The sequence below is a fragment of the Nicotiana sylvestris genome, chromosome 9 (genome assembly GCF_000393655.2).
Source record: "Nicotiana sylvestris chromosome 9, ASM39365v2, whole genome shotgun sequence".
Classification (NCBI taxonomy): domain Eukaryota; kingdom Viridiplantae; phylum Streptophyta; class Magnoliopsida; order Solanales; family Solanaceae; genus Nicotiana; species Nicotiana sylvestris.
Window position 1 is genome coordinate 26348083 of NC_091065.1, and position 17449 is coordinate 26365531.

Sequence of the window (17449 nt, forward strand, 5' to 3'; positions counted from 1 at the left end):
ACAATATATATACTACAAGAAAATATATTTATAAGCTACAATATATACATAAGATACAATATATATACTACAAGAAAATATATAAGAGAATATATATACATAAGATACAATATAATATACTACAAGAAAATATATTATGCTACAATATATACATAATATACAATATATATACTACAAGAAAATATATTATGCGAACAATATCAGTTGGTCCTTTCTTAGTACCCATTTTTTTTATTAAAATAGTCAAATCATCAAGTTTTTTATCAAGAGAACCAATATGTTCTCCTAAAATTTTAACATATAAACCCAAATAATTGTTTTGAGAAATCAATTTATTAATTTCTGCAATACTAATAGCTATTCTTTTTGAATATAAATACGGGCCCGGGAACCTGGGCTAAAATCAATTTGGTGTGGAATCATTAAATATTATTGGGGTCGAAATCCATCTCAGATAGAGAAGGAATATCCTTATCTGAAATATTGTCATTATCTTGAACAATATTTGTTTGAATACATAAGATACAATACATATACTAAAAGAAAATATATAAGAGAATATATATACATAAGATACAATATAATATACTTCAAGAAGTGATATTTATGCATGACAATTTAGTGTTTTACTATTGTTTTGTTATTTTCTTTTTCGTCAAGCACTTTAATAATTAGATATACATATATACTACATATTAATATAGCCATGATACTACAAGAAATTGTCTTAAAAAAAAAAAGCCCGCTAGGCCCGCGAAGCCCACGAGCCCGGCCCATTAAGCACAGGACCATGTGGGCTTAGGCCCGTCACGGGCCGGTTCCACCCATTAGGCCCACGAAGACCGGGACCGCCAGGCCCGGGACCGCCAGAGCCCGGGACCACGAAGCCCGGGACCGCGAGGCCCGGCCCGTTAGGCCCACTAAGGCCCGGGCCCGGGACAAAATACAGCATTACCCCCACATCTCCTTCCCCACTTTTCCAATTCTTTCTTCAACCATGGCTAGACTAAAAAATGCGAGAACGACAAAGAAGAAGAGTGAGAGAGAACCCCATAGCTTTTCTATTCTTGAGCAGAAGAGGTAAGCTCGTATCTCTATATTTTACGGTTTGCTAATTTTCTCATACCTACTTGACATGAATTTTTGGTTTTAATTTGCGAATTATTCAGCAATTTAATATTCTGTCCTATTTTTTATATATAGTGAGTGAAAATTTGAAGATTTTAAAGTGGTAATTTTGGGAGGAGCCATAGTTCATGGACTGAAACAACAAAGCAACATTACAAAATTGGGATGAAGATTCTTTAAGAAGTTTAAAAAGTCTACAAGTTTTTTTAATTCTTTTGTTGCTTTGTACTTTTCTCTTTTGTTATCTGTTATAAATTCTTGTAAAAGAATTAACAAGATTTTTTTTTTGTCTTTTTAGGCAATTGTGTTATGGGCATCAATGTAAAAACAAACAAGTTTAATAACCATGAGGTATGTATAATAATTCACTCTTTCTCAAAACAAATTCAATTGGATATACTACATACTGAAGGATGAAGTGTTTACAAAATTCTTGTTAAAATATGTAGGACTTCTGATATTTTATTTAGAGTACTCTAGGACTATTTGTTGTTATGAAACAAGTGTGATGTTGAACTGGTTTAGCTTGTGCTTTTTCCTTGAGCCGAGAAATATGAGAATATAGTTTTTTGGCAGTTACAAACATAAGGATTTACAAGACTTAAGAGTTGGAAATGCCTAGTTATTAGATACAAAGAAGAAATGCAACTTTTTTGATATTGGTAGTATTTTCTTATAGTGTTGCACTTCAAATTAAGAAGAGCTAAATAAGGCTTATGTTTTGAACGGTTTGCAAGTCTTTTGGTATATACATTGCATTAATAATCTTAAGGTTTTAAAGAAGCGGATTTTTGTTTCTAGCAAAATCTTACCCTGCCAAAGGAAATGTTGTTATGTTCAAACGTAATTGATAAGTCCCAACTAGTTAATGTACTAACCTTATGGTGTGGATGTCATTTTTGTATATATAGGTTGGTAGTCCTGCAAGATCAAGAGGGTAACATTGCCGTCTTGCTGGATCAGGAGGTGGTGTCACCGGGTGAGATAATCGATGGAGTGCTATAAGATCTTATTTATTGTGCCTGCCTTCTTGATATCCACAAGAACAACAATTTCTTTCACGCATTTGGTACAAATACAATCCACTAATGTCTCTCAACTCGCCATCAAAACCTGGTATTAGAAAAACATTGGAGCACTTTTGGGTTTTCACTTCTTCACTGGCCGCTAAAGGTTACCATCACTATCCAGTCTCACATTAGCTAGCTTTTTTTTTTTTTGAACTTTATTATTCGTGTTGTAAAAGAGTTATGTACTGTGGATCTGTATGAAATTATTCTTTCTCTTGTAAAAGAATACCGTTACATTTTGAGTATATCAATATTTTAATTTATCTTGAATGATATTGTTGAACCTTTAATTATGTATTTTTACTAATGTATATCATTTATTAAAAATAATAGAAAAAATATTTTCCTAAAAATTTATATATTTGATTCTAAAATATGGATTGTTAGCTACAACATATAAATTCTTGTAGCTAAAGCTGATCGTGGCAAATTCTTCAGTCTATTGCTACGAAATTATGGAATTCATAGCTAAACACAAGTACTATTGCCACGAGAGTAAATTATAAATTTAGCCACAAAAGTTGAGCTTGTGTAGCAAACAAATTATATCTCTTGCTACAATACAAAATCTTGTGGCTACAATACGAAGAAAGCTACAAATTTTATTTGTCGTGACAAGAGAATAAAACCACCTGCTACAAGTATATTTTTTGTGGCAAGTTTTTTTACCATCACAGCTACAACATAAAAAAGATTTGTGGCAATAAGTATTAGTCCTTAGCCACGGATCATGTAAAGTTTGTAGCTAACATTTAGCTACGCTATATTTTGCTACGAATGCTTAGGAAAAAAATATTGTGGCTAAAGTGTTTAGCCACGAAATTTTTCATATTTCGCTACAATGTATTTCGTAGCTACAGATGCAATATGTTGTAGTGGTGATTTTCTGCTTTTAGCTTGTTGATGCATCCCTTACTATTACTGCCTGATGTTGTGTATCTTCCAATAAAAAGAACTGTTAACAAATTCTACGGTAAAGATCAGGTAATACTTATCTATATCTATTGAAGCCTATTATCAGTCTTATGGCATTATGAGTAACAATTAGCAACAACAAACAACAACAACCAAGTGAAATCCCACAAGTGGGGCCTGGGGAGGATAATGTATACGTAGACCTTACCCCTACTCCAAAAGAGTAAAGGGGTTGTTTTCCATAGACCCTCGACACAAGAAGATAGAACGAGACTATGCAGCAGTAACAACAAAAGAAACCAGAAAGATGACACCAATAACACAATAACCAGGAAATAGAGATGAACAACAATTCGCATGGATAAAAAAAATGGTTGTCGATTAAAAGGGAAGACTATAATTTGGGGGTTTTGACACAGTTACCCACAGAACAAAACTATTTACCTTTGTCTATCCATTTGTTTTTCTACCCATAAACTAATTACATTTCCTACCCATAGTAGTTTTTGTGGGGAATTTTTTCTTTATTCTCCAATTTTTTTTATTTCTATGCTTCTTTTCTTTTTTTTTCTTTTCTCCTTTTTTTTCTCGTTTTCTTCTTATTTTTTTCTTTTTTCCTTTTCTAATTTCATTTAACTTCTTTTTTTTTACATTCTTTTTCTCTTTATAGTCTAATTTCATTTACTGTTTTTACTATTTTTTATTATTCTTTTTTTTATATTATTACTAAAGAAAAATCAAATTGTGTACAAATTAAATATAGTTAATACAACCAAAAAATATTAACTAACATATGATACTAGTATAGTATATATCTATACCAACAGGGTATACAATTGTACGCAAAGAGTTTAAAAAAAAAATTAATTCAATTATTAAACTGAAATAATATTACTTGTCAATAAAAATTTCAACAAATTCTAAAAGGATCTAATTGTACGAGTATACCGTTACATTATATAACATACTATAATATTATTATTTTTTTGCATTTTCAATTTGCCCCTCACGCTGGATAAAAGATTAAAGCAAATTAAAAGAGAAAAGGCAAGTGAATTTACGGGTAATAAGTATACTATTATAGTATATTGTATACTATTACAGCATACTGTTACATATTGTTGCAGTATACTATAACAATATATTGTATACTATAATAGTATATTGTTGCAATATAACTATATACTCCTATAGTATATTATATACTGGCGGTATACTATTAGGTAACTGTGTTCTTCTTCGATTATTATAATACATCGATGCAGTATATTGTAAGCTATAATAGTATACTGTTGCAGTATAGCTATATACTCCTATAGCATATTGTATACCGTAGCAGTATACGATTGGTAGTTGTGTTCTTTTTCGATTTTCGACTTAAAATTTCGATCTCAATTACCTCAAATTAGCTCCAAATGCTGTCAAATTTCAGTACGAACTTTCAAAAGGTATATAAGCAATATTTAACAGCACCCACTTTGAATCAAACAAGAAATCTTCAAAATAAAAATTTTAAACTCATTGCCAAATAAAGAAATTTCGAAAGTCATTGTTTTATTAAAGAAATTTCGAAAGTCTAGGAAGTTTACACTCGACATTTTAAATCATAGAGTAGTTAAAAACTTGATATGGCCTGTGCACCCACTCCATCTTCTTGGAAAACCAATTTTTACATTTGACGAATCAACATCTCAAAATCATGCTGACCCTTCAGCAGGCTCAGCCGAACATAACGATTTCTGCAAACAATTTGCTACCTGGACGACCTATGATTTTTGCTACTCTGAAAACTTGTGTGCAGTTTTTATCAGCTTTTACTTTTACTGCTACTTGCTAAATATAAACTCATTGAATTCCCTTTTCACTTGGGATTTGGAATTTCTGCGTTTTTTTTTTCCTTTCCTTTTCACAATGCAATTCTGCAAGAGATGACCGGAGGCGGTGGAGACATGCACAAAACAGTTACAGCGAAAATAACCGGGTAAATAATTTGGATCCCATGAGTAGGAGTAGTAAATAATTTGAACCTGAACATTAAAGGGTAAATAACTTAGAATTAATGAGTATAAAGTAAAATTTTCTCTATAATTTGGCTGATAGTTGATAGACTAAGATGAGTAAATATGGGCACTTCTTGGCAGGGGTGGCCAGACCCGCTTTAGGCCCCAAGAATTTATGGGCCCCAAAATTACTACTTTAGATATTATTTATATTATTTCTTAAGGAGTATGCATAAGTACTCCCCTAATCTATAACTCGCTTTCCAATTACACATTTTATCTTTTTGGGGTCCTGTTATAACTATTTTAAAGTGTAATAAATTCAGATGTGGCAATGCACGTGCTTCAACTTTCATGGGAGCGCGTCACAGATGTAAAATGAGTCAAACACTAACTAATGTGTACAAATGTCAATTTTCAATTGGACAATATGGAATTAATTACATTTAATTAAATTAATTATTATAACCATCCTCTCTAACCCCTTTCATCTTGCTATTTTTCGTCATTTTGAAAGCTTTAGCTTGTTTAGATATTTGGAGTGTTTGGTAAAAAAAAATAGCTTAAAAAAAGGCTTACAAAAAGCTAAAAATCACAAGTTGAATATCCTAACTTCTCTTTTTTTTTTGCTTAAAAACCATCTTATTTTGACCAAAGAAATTACTTACTTGTCCCGTATAACTTTTACTAATCCCAAAACCACCCTCATCAAATAAATCCTAAAATATCTAACTACTCCCACTGTCATCTTCTTTCCTCTTCTTCTCCTTTATCTTCCATCTTTACCGTAAGTTCATTCTTTCTTCTTTTCTTATTCATCTTGTTATATGCTTTTTCTTTGAGGTATTTGTATACCTAGATTATCTCAAGCCTGGTTTTAAGACTTTACATTTAAAAAAATATATATGGTAACAATCTTTTTGCAAGTTTTATGTTTGGTCATGGTCCGCTTATATAAAAATCGAAGTTTGGCATATTGTTACATAATAAGCAAGAGAAAGATGTAGGTTCTTGATTTGTTTTAGGTGATATTTTTGTCTTTTTAATAGAAAAAAGTGTTTACCAGCATTTGTTTACCAAACACTTTAATAACTTTTTTTAAGCTTAAGCACTTTTATCCAAACAGGTAACTACTTATTTATAAAATTAGTCACCGCAATTAAAAGTTACTTGTGCTTAAAAGCCATATTTTTTAAGTCAATCCAAACGGATGGCGGCTGTCTGGATTAAAAATTACCAGCAATTAATGTATTTCATGAACAAATAATTCTCGACTGAAATTCTTTTGAGAACATCTTACAAATCAAACCCTTTCTTAAAGCATACACATTAACTGATTTTCCTTTTTCTAAGCAATTGGCTCAAATGGTAATGTGAGTTAGGTGAAATTTCTACTCTTCAAGATCAACTTGAACTCAATTATTACGAAAATCCATCATTATTATAGAATATTCTCATCATTTGCTTTGGTTATTGAAGAAATATGTATGTTCCCCAAAAAAATGGTGACCGGAGATTTTTAGTGGTGCTATTTTTTATGACTTAATGATTGTTGGGGATATTTTGGCAGTGCGAGGATGGAGATGAAGGTGGAGGCTGGTCTTTGTTGTTAATAATGGTGTTTTGACGGTGATAAGAGCTCAAGTTTTTTTATGGCTCGCTGGACTTTTGTTTCTCCGGTGGCCAAGTGGGTTTCAGATGAAGTATGAGAGAAGACGGCGAAAAAGTAATCAATTTTTAAGTGGTAAAAGCGCATGCAACTCACCGACAAAACACTCATGTGGTTATCTCTTATTAATGGTGTGTTTGTTACACTTTAAAATAGTTTAGGGGTAATAGGATCCCGCGCAAATAAGTGTGTAGTTGAAAATTCGACTATAGATCAGGGGTACTTATGCATTTTCCTTATTTCTTATGATTGATAAATTTATTTCTTTATTGTCATATTAATTTTTAATAACTCAATTTATTCTTCTAATTAATATAATCAAAATAGTTTTTTGTCAATCTTATTATACGTTTTTTTCTGAATTATATTTCTTTATTCATTAGTTAGTCATGTAACTATATCTAATAATCTTACTTATCATTTATTTTCCTTGCATAAATTATACTTTCTTCATCCCAATTTATATGAAAGTGTTTGATTGGACATGGAGTTTATAAAATAAAGGAAGACTTGTGAAACTTATGATCTAAAACAAATCATATAAACTTGTGTGGCTATAAATTATCTCATTAAGGGTAAAAAGGAAATTTTAAAGTTGAATTATAACTAAATATAGAAAGGGGACCGACTAAAAAAAAGGAGTCACATCAGTTGTGATGCAATCAACGCAAATTCATTCAATTTTTTGTATTTTATAAAACCAAAATCTCATTTTTTTTATTTCACATACTCGCCTAATTTAAAAAAAAAACGATGCTTATTAAATGTATATATATATTAAGGCCTCTCATTAAGGTATTGCTTTAGGCCTGATGTTGTTGAGCCGCCCCTGCTTCTTGGCCCTCTGCTATCTGTTTACAGCTCCGAGTTAGGACAACTTTTAAGGGATCACATTTTTCAAGTTGCATGGGATGCCTGAGTCAAACATGAATGATAGGGACCTATTTTTGTTAGAAAAGTTTTGGCAAGAATCCTCTTTATGCCGGGGTGTCACTTTGATTCCTTCAACTGCCTATCATTCCCAAATCGATGGGCAAAATGAGTTGTTAAATCGTTACTTGGAGATCTATTTAAGGTGCTTTTGTTCGAAGTCATATCATGATTTGGTTGGTTCCTGTCTGTGGAAGAATGGTGGTGTAATACTACCTAAGATTCTGCCATAAAAATTACTCCTTATGAAGCATTTTATGCCAATGCTCCTCTAGTACATTTGCCTTAGGAGCTCAGGTTGAAGCTGATGTAGTACCACTTATCTCGAGCTCGAAAAAAAGTCATCAGCAGAATAACAAGAGGTCTGACATAGAATTTGCAGAAGAAGAACGAGTCTAACAGAAGATTCAACACAGCAGATTCACTCCCATCCAAAAGGCATTTAATAAGTTGTTAGTTGTTGCTATGTATTTTCCGACCAGATTAGATTTTGGAGAGGACGTAGATCATATGCCTATAAGGTTTCACTACCGCCTGCCTTCGTACTTCATCTCACATTCCATGTTTCCAGTTAAAGCCATGCCATCATCTACCAACTACATTTATACATCCTCCAAACTTTGATATGTACAATTCTGCTTGTCATGAACCTCATGCTGATATGTAAAGGCGCATGATCAAGAAGAAGAATATTATTTAGTTAGTTACACAGCATTTATACCCACGAATTGTATGAGCGAGCAGAATTACTGGTAATGCAGACGGTATTCATTGGTAGTTCAAATGCATTGTTCCCAAATTAGCTCAATTTAGCTGGCATATACTGCTCATATATGTATCAGTTGGTTATCATCTTTGGCAACCAATCATGAATTATGGCCCCAACAAAGTTTTGGACCAGGCACATTTCCTTTTCTTATCCCTCAAAAGCACTTTCTTCCCTTGTAATTGCTAGTCTACCAACAAAGTCTTTTTTTATCCTGCAGTCAAATATGCACTTGCAATAGGAGTGCACACAAATACAGCACATGATTCTCAAATATACCTGCATTATCACTACTAGCTCCAGAGGAAAATAGGTGAAGTAGGAGAATACTCGAATTCTTAAACAAGCCGAAAAAATTTGGCCAGGAAAAAGGAATTCCTCTAATAAAATACACTGTACACCATGAAAAGATAACTGAAACTTCATACTATTTCTCCTGCCCTTGCTACAACAGCAGGTTCAGATAGTGGAATAGAAAATTTGAGAATAAGATACATAACTCACATAAGAAATTCTCTCTCTATCATATTAGGTTAAATGCAATCCCATTGTACAACTAAGAATCCTAACAAAATTCTACATAAGTAATTCCTGACCTTTCTCGTGCCTCCAAACCAACAAAAAGAACAAAAGAAAGCATAAGAAAGGAAATTTGATAACAGAGGGCGAAATAACATAAGACCAACACAGGCAAACTTTTACATTGATTTGGCAATTATCAGATCCATTCTTTAGGGTTGATACAAGCATCCAAGAGTTTCCATTCTTCAGTCCCTTCTTCTGGTTTCTGCATTGAGGAACAATCATTTTGTTGATATTCAAAGATGTTTTTCCAGCTTTCCTCTTATGTAAGAATGATATCAATAAAGCAGAGAGCAGAGTAGAGCTTACATGGTCATACTCCCATCGTGCCGTTAATGGAAGAGATACAAGAATGCTCTCAATCCTGCCTCCTGTCTTGAGACCAAATGTAGTTCCACGGTCATAAACCTGCAATTACAAGGGGAAGAAGGGGTTAAACAATAATCATTATAGATAGGAAAATAGAAACTAAGGGAACAGAGTATTTTACCAAGTTGAATTCCACATAGCGGCCCCTCCGTAGTTGTTGCCATGCTTTGTGTTTGTCCGTGAAAGGGGTATCCTTCCTCTTCTCTATGATAGGTATATATGCTGGAATGACGGAATTTGCACACTCTACAGTTCCAAAATTGACTCTTCAAGGAAGGTATTTTATCCATTAAAGCAATTGAAAAGTTCTCCGTGCTTGAAATAACTATAGTTGCTAGATTAAGCAATCAATAGGCATTGTTATTGTCCTAATTATTTCAGGAAAAAATGAAAATAGGATATAATCTAGTTCAGCAATATAGTTTCCAGCATATCAACAACTCCTTTAGCAGCATTTGAAATCTTAGTCTTAAAGGCATTATCATCTAGGATATTCATCCATGGAATGCATACGAGGAAACAAGCACACAACTCACTCCCTTCTCGAGATAAGCTGTCGAACTAACAGATGTCATTTTGCCTTTTAGGCTAAAAAGTAAGCTTTGTCTATGATAAGTTGACTGCTCTGTCTCCTCCATTAACAAAGAATATTTACAAGCACATGTGGGTCTTTTCACACCATTTACCTGTAGAAAAGGAAAGAAGCATTTCTTGATCGTAGTCGTTCAAATCATCAAAAAATATTCCTCCAAGACCTCGCCTCTCATCACGATGCTGCAAGACAATAAGCTCAATGAAAAGCTATAACGTGCCCATACTTCGATTTAACAATTAAAAGAATAGGCAACCAGAATAAAGAAACATACTTCAACTCAACAACTAAAAGAATAGGCAATGGCAACACAAGAGAAAGCCCATTATAAGCTTCCATAGGGCAGCCTGGTATACTAAGCTCCTGCTATGCGTGGAGTTCGGGGAAGGGCCGGACCACAAGGGTCTATAGTACGCAGCCTTACCCTGCATTTCTGCAAGAGACTGTTTCCGCAGCTCGAACCCGTGACCTCCTAGTCACATGGCAGCAACTTAGCAACTTTACCAGCTACGCCAAGGTTCCCCTTCCCCATTATAAGCTTCCAACAATTTAAATTCAGAAAAGCGGAAAGAGTTTTCAACTCAAGGATCCTGCACAATAATGCTGGTCCTTAACAGAAATATGCAGATATAAAGAGGAAAGAGAAAGAGCTGCTATTGCTTGCCTTTGGCTAAACAGTTGCATAAGAGGATTAACATGTTACATATCATAAATATTTCTAAAGGTTTATGAAGGCCTCTGAATATCTTTTATGAGAATCTCTGGGCTTATATAGTACTTTTACTAAGGGAGAGCAGAGGTTTCAGGGGTGAGAAGTGAATAGCCCCAAGAGGTACTTTAACAGGAATACCAAAATTTTAGAGCTTTCATTTGCCAGTTCCAGCAACCAACAGAAGCAGGTTTCTAGAGGAACCGAAGCTTTGACCTACAATTTAAGGAGTGAACATGGAAGAATCACAACAGATTAATATACGACCTCAAAAACCACAAGAAAACTATTGCACCTATTGGGGAGGATTGTTAGACGGTTTTCTGTGATTTAAGGAGCTACATCTGTCAAAAGACTATTTAGCTGTTAGATAGTATCACATGTAAGTCATGTGATTTACTTAATATGGATCCCCGGCTCTGGTTTTTCTGGAAATGTTAAGTTGTTTTAAATCAAATTTATTAAGGGTTCAGCTAAAACAATCTAAAGCTAGTGAGTAAATAACCAAACTCAAAATATTTCAATGGCCCATGCAGAGTTTCCCTATTTATCTTAACAACAACAACAATAACAACAACCCAGTATAATCCCACAAGTGGGGTCTAGGGAGGGTAGTGTGTACGCAGACCTTACCCCTACCATGGGTAGAGAGACTGTTTCCAAATAGACCCTCGGCATCCTTCCCACCAAGAAGTCCCCACCTTGCTCTTGGGGTGACTCGAACTCACAACCTCTTAGTTGGAAGTGGGGGTTGCTTACCATCAGAGCAACCCCTCTTGTCCCTATTTATCTTAAGTACTCCAAATTTTGACGAGAAAATTCAAATATAAAACAACTTCAACATGTTAGAAAACAATGCTCGCTTACCTTAATATAGAAATAGTCATCACACCATTTCTTAAACCGAGGGTAGAAGCTAGCATCAAATTTATCACAAGCAGCTTTTTGCACCTACAAAACAGTCAGTCTGCTTCATGTAATGCAAACAGAAAATCACGATCAAACATGGGAAAAATGTCTTCACTGCATTTCTCATGGTAATTATCTCAGTTTGACATGCAGAAATTGCGAACTAAAGATAAAGAGATTTCAAAGACGAAAACCATCTATGTGTGCACTTATACCGAATGGAAGTGCTTGACATCCTCCTCGAAAATGTAAGCAGGTGTAAAGTCAGTACCACCACCAAACCACCATTGCCTTGGTGCTCCTGGTGCATCTGCAATTATATTGATCACAAGTAACTTTATAGTTCATAAAGCTCTCCTCTATAGGCTGATCAGCAGGATGGCATATCATACACATGAAATGATAAAAGGTATATCTAGACAATCTTGATGACTTATAACTGCAGCAGTTTCATTCATTCCTGTCATGCACTAATTTTTATTAGTGATAAAACGCTGATAATTGTGATATCCAATAAAGCACAAGGTTCCTATTAATAAATGTGTGGTTTTGGTTCATTTTCCAAATAATTCTGCAAATTTAACCAATTATTAACTGTTAAACCATATATGACTAGTCACCTTCTCTAATAAGAGGTGGTCATTTTAATTTTTATATACTAATTGGTCAAAATGTGTTCAGTTTGATATTCTTTTTTATAAGGTGAGAAATTTCATTTAAACTTGCACCAAGAAGGTGCAAAATATGTAAAGCAATTTATCCTCCCTCTCTTCAAACTTGCAGGGAGTGTATGAAATCAGTAATAAGTTTACATCAATATCAAAAGACAGCTTACGACATGATTTTAACAAATGTGTTTAGTTGGATACTACGAAAACCATATTGAAGTTTGTATGTAATTAAGGAACTAAAACTGCAATATCCCAAAAAAAACTATTGGTAGTGCAAGTTTGTGAGAGGCATAGAGATATAAAACACGGGCCATGGTGCGGAAAAAAAAGATCAACTTGCATATTTACAACCTCACTTCAACCAAATGATGTCTTTCAACGTTTTCGACACGATTAAGTTTCCTCATTCCTCCCTGGTACAATTTTAAGAATATAATCCCGATGCAAATTCAGTCATGCAACCATAACAGGATTTCGCTTGCATCTCGTGCAACTTCTTCTTTATCACTGATGAAATCTTGTTCCATCTTTAAACAAATTGGAATCATCGGCAACAAATAACCATAATCAAGAGAAGGAATACCTTTTGGCGCATCAGTCTCAAAGTAACGATAATTAAAATGCAAAGTTGGTGCAAATGGATTTTTTGGATGCAGCACCTGGGGAAAACATAAAACAGAGTAATCTTTAGAATTTTCACATAAAACTCTGGATGGAGTAAAGTTTTGTCGAACACCAAAAAAGAAAGAAATTAAGAAAGCTGATTACTTTAGTTTATAGCATACTGATAAGGGTAAGATTTAAAGAACATTGTAGAGAACCCCTAATTCATTTCTAACAAAATGATCTAGTATTGGAACGAAATGGGTCCCAGAAGAGTCGAACGGATGATCGGAACAAGTTTTTAATATTGAGAAATGGGCTCTAGCATTCGCAATGGTGGAGCTAGGTTGAAGAAAGTGGATTCAACTGAACCCCTTGGTTGAGAAATTATACTATGCAAATAGGACGAAAACGTATGTTTTTTAATTATATACAAGTTATTGAATTCCCTTGTAATAAGAGAATATTTTTCAAAAATTGCTACTTTTGAATCCCGTTATATAAGTTTCTGGCTCCACCACTGAGCATTCTACCGGCTGTTAATTAAGCAGTAGAAACTAAAGAAACATAAATTCTAAACTACCATCCATATTATAAAAAAAAACAGGAAAATTTTGAATTACAAAAGATAAATGTGGGAAAGTAACACACTTTAAAAAAGGGCAGAAAAGTTGAAACTTACAGAGCTAACTCCAGCAGCAAAAAAGGGAATAGGGCCGGGCTTGACATTTCCATTATCAGTGGGTCTAGCAGCCCGATAAGCTTCAGGAGGCATAACACCATAAACAACAGAAACATTAACACCAGCCTTTTCAAAAACAGCCCCATCTTGCAAAACCCTACTAATTCCACCGCCACCACCAGGCCTTGACCAAACATCTTCCTTAAACTTTGCTCCTCCGTCCGCTTTTTCTATTGCCAAACACACACTGTCTTGAGCTTCTCTTATCATTTTCTCAAATCGACCTCTAACGGAACTCGAATTTGAAGTAACATTGGACCCCATATCCGATTCTCGAAGAAATGTATCTGGCTTATGGGATTCAGCTACTTCTTTCTCAATCATTGCTTGAACTTTAAAAGAATAGTTGGGTGTTGGTTTTTTAGCTGTTTTATAGGATACAGTAAAGGGTAAGTTTAGGGGTTTAGTTAAAAATGAAGGTGAAGAATGGAAAGAATGAGGAAATTGGGAAGTGGGAGTGGAAGAGGATGAAGGAGAAGAGAGAATTGGAGTAAGCATTGCTGATTAATAGTGTGGAAATTCGAGAGAAGAAAGAGTAGCTTATTAATGGGTTTGCTCTTGGAGGATGAGGAGAATGGATGATTTTGTGATAAGGGGGTTACTAGAATCCAAGGGTGAAGCCAGCAGTTTGTTTCATTTGACTGCTCTCTCGTACCCACAGGATTTACTCCTCTAGTTTACGGAGTCCGGAACCAAAATATGATTTTTTTTACTCAAAATACGGAAATAAGTGTTAAAAAAAGTTACCAAACTATATATAACGTCACAAAAAGTGGCGCTAAACAGCAACGGTAACTGCACCGTTACTGTTGTGGCGCTATACTAATTAAAGGCTGACACATCTTACATAGCGCCACTATTAATGGCACTATATCCCTTATTACCTGACCCCACCAATAATTTTTGGGTTCAATAATTCAAAAGCGTATAAAGCCACTTTTTGTGGCGCTATATACAAAAAAAAAAAAACCTCCCCGGCTAGCCATTTCCTATATAAACATCGTAGAATCGCATATCTTCATTCAAAAAATATTTTTAACTCTTGTTGGTTTCTATTGTTGTTAAATTCTCCAGCATTTTTTCATTATGTCTGAAGAACGTAGAATAAGAGTATTATATTGGGGGGTGAGGTTGTGATGGAGAATAACTCTGTGGGCTACAGTTTACCTGCTAAGTGTAATGTTAAATTGCCACTTTCAATGGAGTACGAAACATTGATATCGTTGTTATGCAAAAAAATGAGTGTGAGAAAACGTTCAGTGATACTCAAAGTAACCGGAAGATATCCGTATTCCGTTACGCCGCAAGGGGTTGCTTTTTACTCAGAGTTTAACATCGACGATGATGACACTTTGAGTGATTTCCTGAGGACTCCGGACGAATGCCGGGAATTTCTTGTAATCACAATGTTGGAGATGTACGTGAAGGTCGAAGACGTTCCAAAAAACGAGGTTGTGCGTAGTAGAGATAACCCCCAGTCATCGGGTGGTTATTCTGGATCAGTTTTTGCCGGACATGTTCCGGATGAAAGATTTTTTCTTGATTTAAATTTATCACCGTCGGCGAATGAGCAGCGAGAAAATAATTTATGCCCTGTTTTCCATAATTCACAAGAAGAGTGGTAAACTTCAATTTTCATTTGTGTTAATTGTGTATATTTTTGGCGTATTAAATTAATTTTAACGCTCATTTATTTAATAAGGGGTACCGGCCGGATATGAATTTTACAAGTGGCCCATCCGGTAGTCATCACCTAACTGAAAACGTCCATCATGGAATGTCATCACATTACGACTTGTAAGTGAAATGATATAGCCATATGTAAAGCATTTATTAATTTAGTAGCTTATATTTTTGTTGAAATGTGCAGTGAAAACGAGCAAGTTGAACTACCCGTACTCACTCAATTGCCCGAAAACGACGTATTACATCAGGATCTGGCAGATGCACAGAGTGAGGAAGAGAACAACGATTACGATAACAATGCCGATGAATCGGGAGACGAGACACCATTTGCTCGTGAGGATGGTGATGAAGAGGACGAGGAGGAAGGACCCGATTTGAAGAGAGCCCCCATAGACGAAAAGTGTACGAGTCTGAAGTGTCGTTTCATTCAAGGGAGATTCCTTATATTGATAACTTGCCAGCCGTGCCGGATGTGGAAGCTCTCACAAGGGATTTTGATGAAATCCGGACAGCAATGTGGGATGAGTCTAGACCAACGGTGCTTGCAAAGGGGATGCTTTTTCCTGATAAAGCACGCGTAAGCAGGGCTTGTAAAATGCACAATGTTAAAGAGTGTCGTGAGATGCAGGTATCGGAGTCAAGTCCGACGGTATACAAGGCTATTTGCCGCAGGTGGTTTTGGCCATGTAATTGGATGTTGCGTGCGTCGAAGAAGAAGACAGGTATGTGGAAAGTGGGTAAATACATTCCCACCCACACATGCGAAATGGACACTTTCAACGGGAATCACTTCAACTTGGATATTGACTTGATATCTTTTGTACTTATTCCGCACATCGAAGCGTCCATAAGGTATAAAATCAAAGAGTGCATTACAACAGTCCACCAGGAACATGGCCACACAATTACTAAAAGAAAGGCATATCTTGGGCGCAAAAGAGCGTTTGAAATAGTCTATGGTAACTGGGATAAGTCATTTGCGGATCTGCCTAGGTACATGGCTGCACTGCAGCACTTTAACCCCGGAACAGTTATTGAATGGAAGCTTGAGCGGAGTCCGGGTAAACCAGAATATATATTCAATTACGTGTTCTGGGCGTTTAAGCCAGCAATTGATGGTTTTCCGTATTGCCGGCCCGTAATATCCATAGACGGAACTCATGTCTATGGAAAGTACGATATCAAGCTATTGATAGCCGTGGCAGTGGATGCTAATGGACAGATATTTCCTCTAGCCTTTGCTATTTGTGCCAATGAAAGCACATAGACGTGGACAATGTTTTTGAACCACCTGAAAGACCACGTTGTCAAACAGCGTTCAGGTATTTGTCTAATATCTAATCGGCACGGGGGTATATTAAGTTCTGTGGAGAACCTTCCTACATGGCAAGAACCTTATGCATACCATCGTTACTGTGTGAGGCACTTGAAGGCCAATTTCCAGAAGGCACATCCCAAAAAGGATCTACATAATTTGATGTGGATGGCAGCAACAGACCACCAACAGCATAAATTCAGGAGGCATATGGATTCTATCAGGCAAGAAGATGAGGCAGCATATCGTTGGTTAATGCGACATGACCCTGAAAAGTGGACGCTGCATGCATATGGTGGCAGACGCTGGGGAATTCTTACTACAAACGTGTCAGAGTCCTTCAACGGGTTATTAAAGTCGGCAAGAGGATTGCCCGTCACAGCCATGGTGCGTATGTCATTCAAGCAGATGGCAGAGAGGTTTGTGCAATGGTCTGCAGCTGCAACGGAATTGATGTAAAGGGGTGTTGAATTTATGTCAGTGCCTATGAAGAGATTAGAGAAATACAGACGGCGGGCAAATTGGCATTCCTTTTTGCAATATGATAACGAACGAGGTATTTTTGAAGTTTGCACCGCTATCCATAATAATCGGGGTAATAATGTACATACTGTAAATGAATCTACAAGGTTATGCTCATGTGGGAAATGGTCAATCTACCACATGCCTTGCTCACATGCCATCAACTGTTTTTAACGTGTTGGTTATGCGGAGACCAATTATATTGATCAACAATATAGTGTTTCCAAATACCTAAACACATATAGTGGTCAGTTGCAGCCAGTGGGTGCTG

At 35.5% G+C, this 17449-nt stretch overlaps 1 protein-coding gene and 2 long non-coding RNA genes across 3 annotated transcripts; 2 read left to right on the top strand and 1 right to left on the bottom strand.

Moving 5' to 3' along the window:
• Positions 1-1234: 1234 nt before the first annotated feature.
• LOC138877161 (uncharacterized) lies at positions 1235-2423 on the top strand. The gene is made up of 3 exons (XR_011402498.1): positions 1235-1320; positions 1427-1479; positions 2040-2423. It is a non-coding gene; the product is annotated as an uncharacterized lncRNA (long non-coding RNA).
• Positions 2424-5794: 3371 nt separating this feature from the next.
• On the top strand, positions 5795-7120 carry LOC104240652 (uncharacterized). Its single transcript, XR_714498.2, has 2 exons — positions 5795-5900; positions 6684-7120. It is a non-coding gene; the product is annotated as an uncharacterized lncRNA (long non-coding RNA).
• Positions 7121-8883: 1763 nt separating this feature from the next.
• Positions 8884-14294, bottom strand: LOC104240653 (oxygen-dependent coproporphyrinogen-III oxidase, chloroplastic). The gene is made up of 8 exons (XM_009795517.2): positions 13596-14294; positions 12894-12969; positions 11855-11949; positions 11598-11681; positions 10116-10203; positions 9551-9675; positions 9370-9468; positions 8884-9265 (listed from the first exon to the last, which is right to left on the bottom strand). The coding sequence occupies exons 1-8, from the start codon at positions 14151-14153 to the stop codon at positions 9197-9199; spliced, it is 1194 nt and encodes a 397-aa protein (XP_009793819.1). The 5' UTR covers positions 14154-14294; the 3' UTR covers positions 8884-9196.
• Between the last annotated feature and the right edge of the window lie 3155 nt (positions 14295-17449).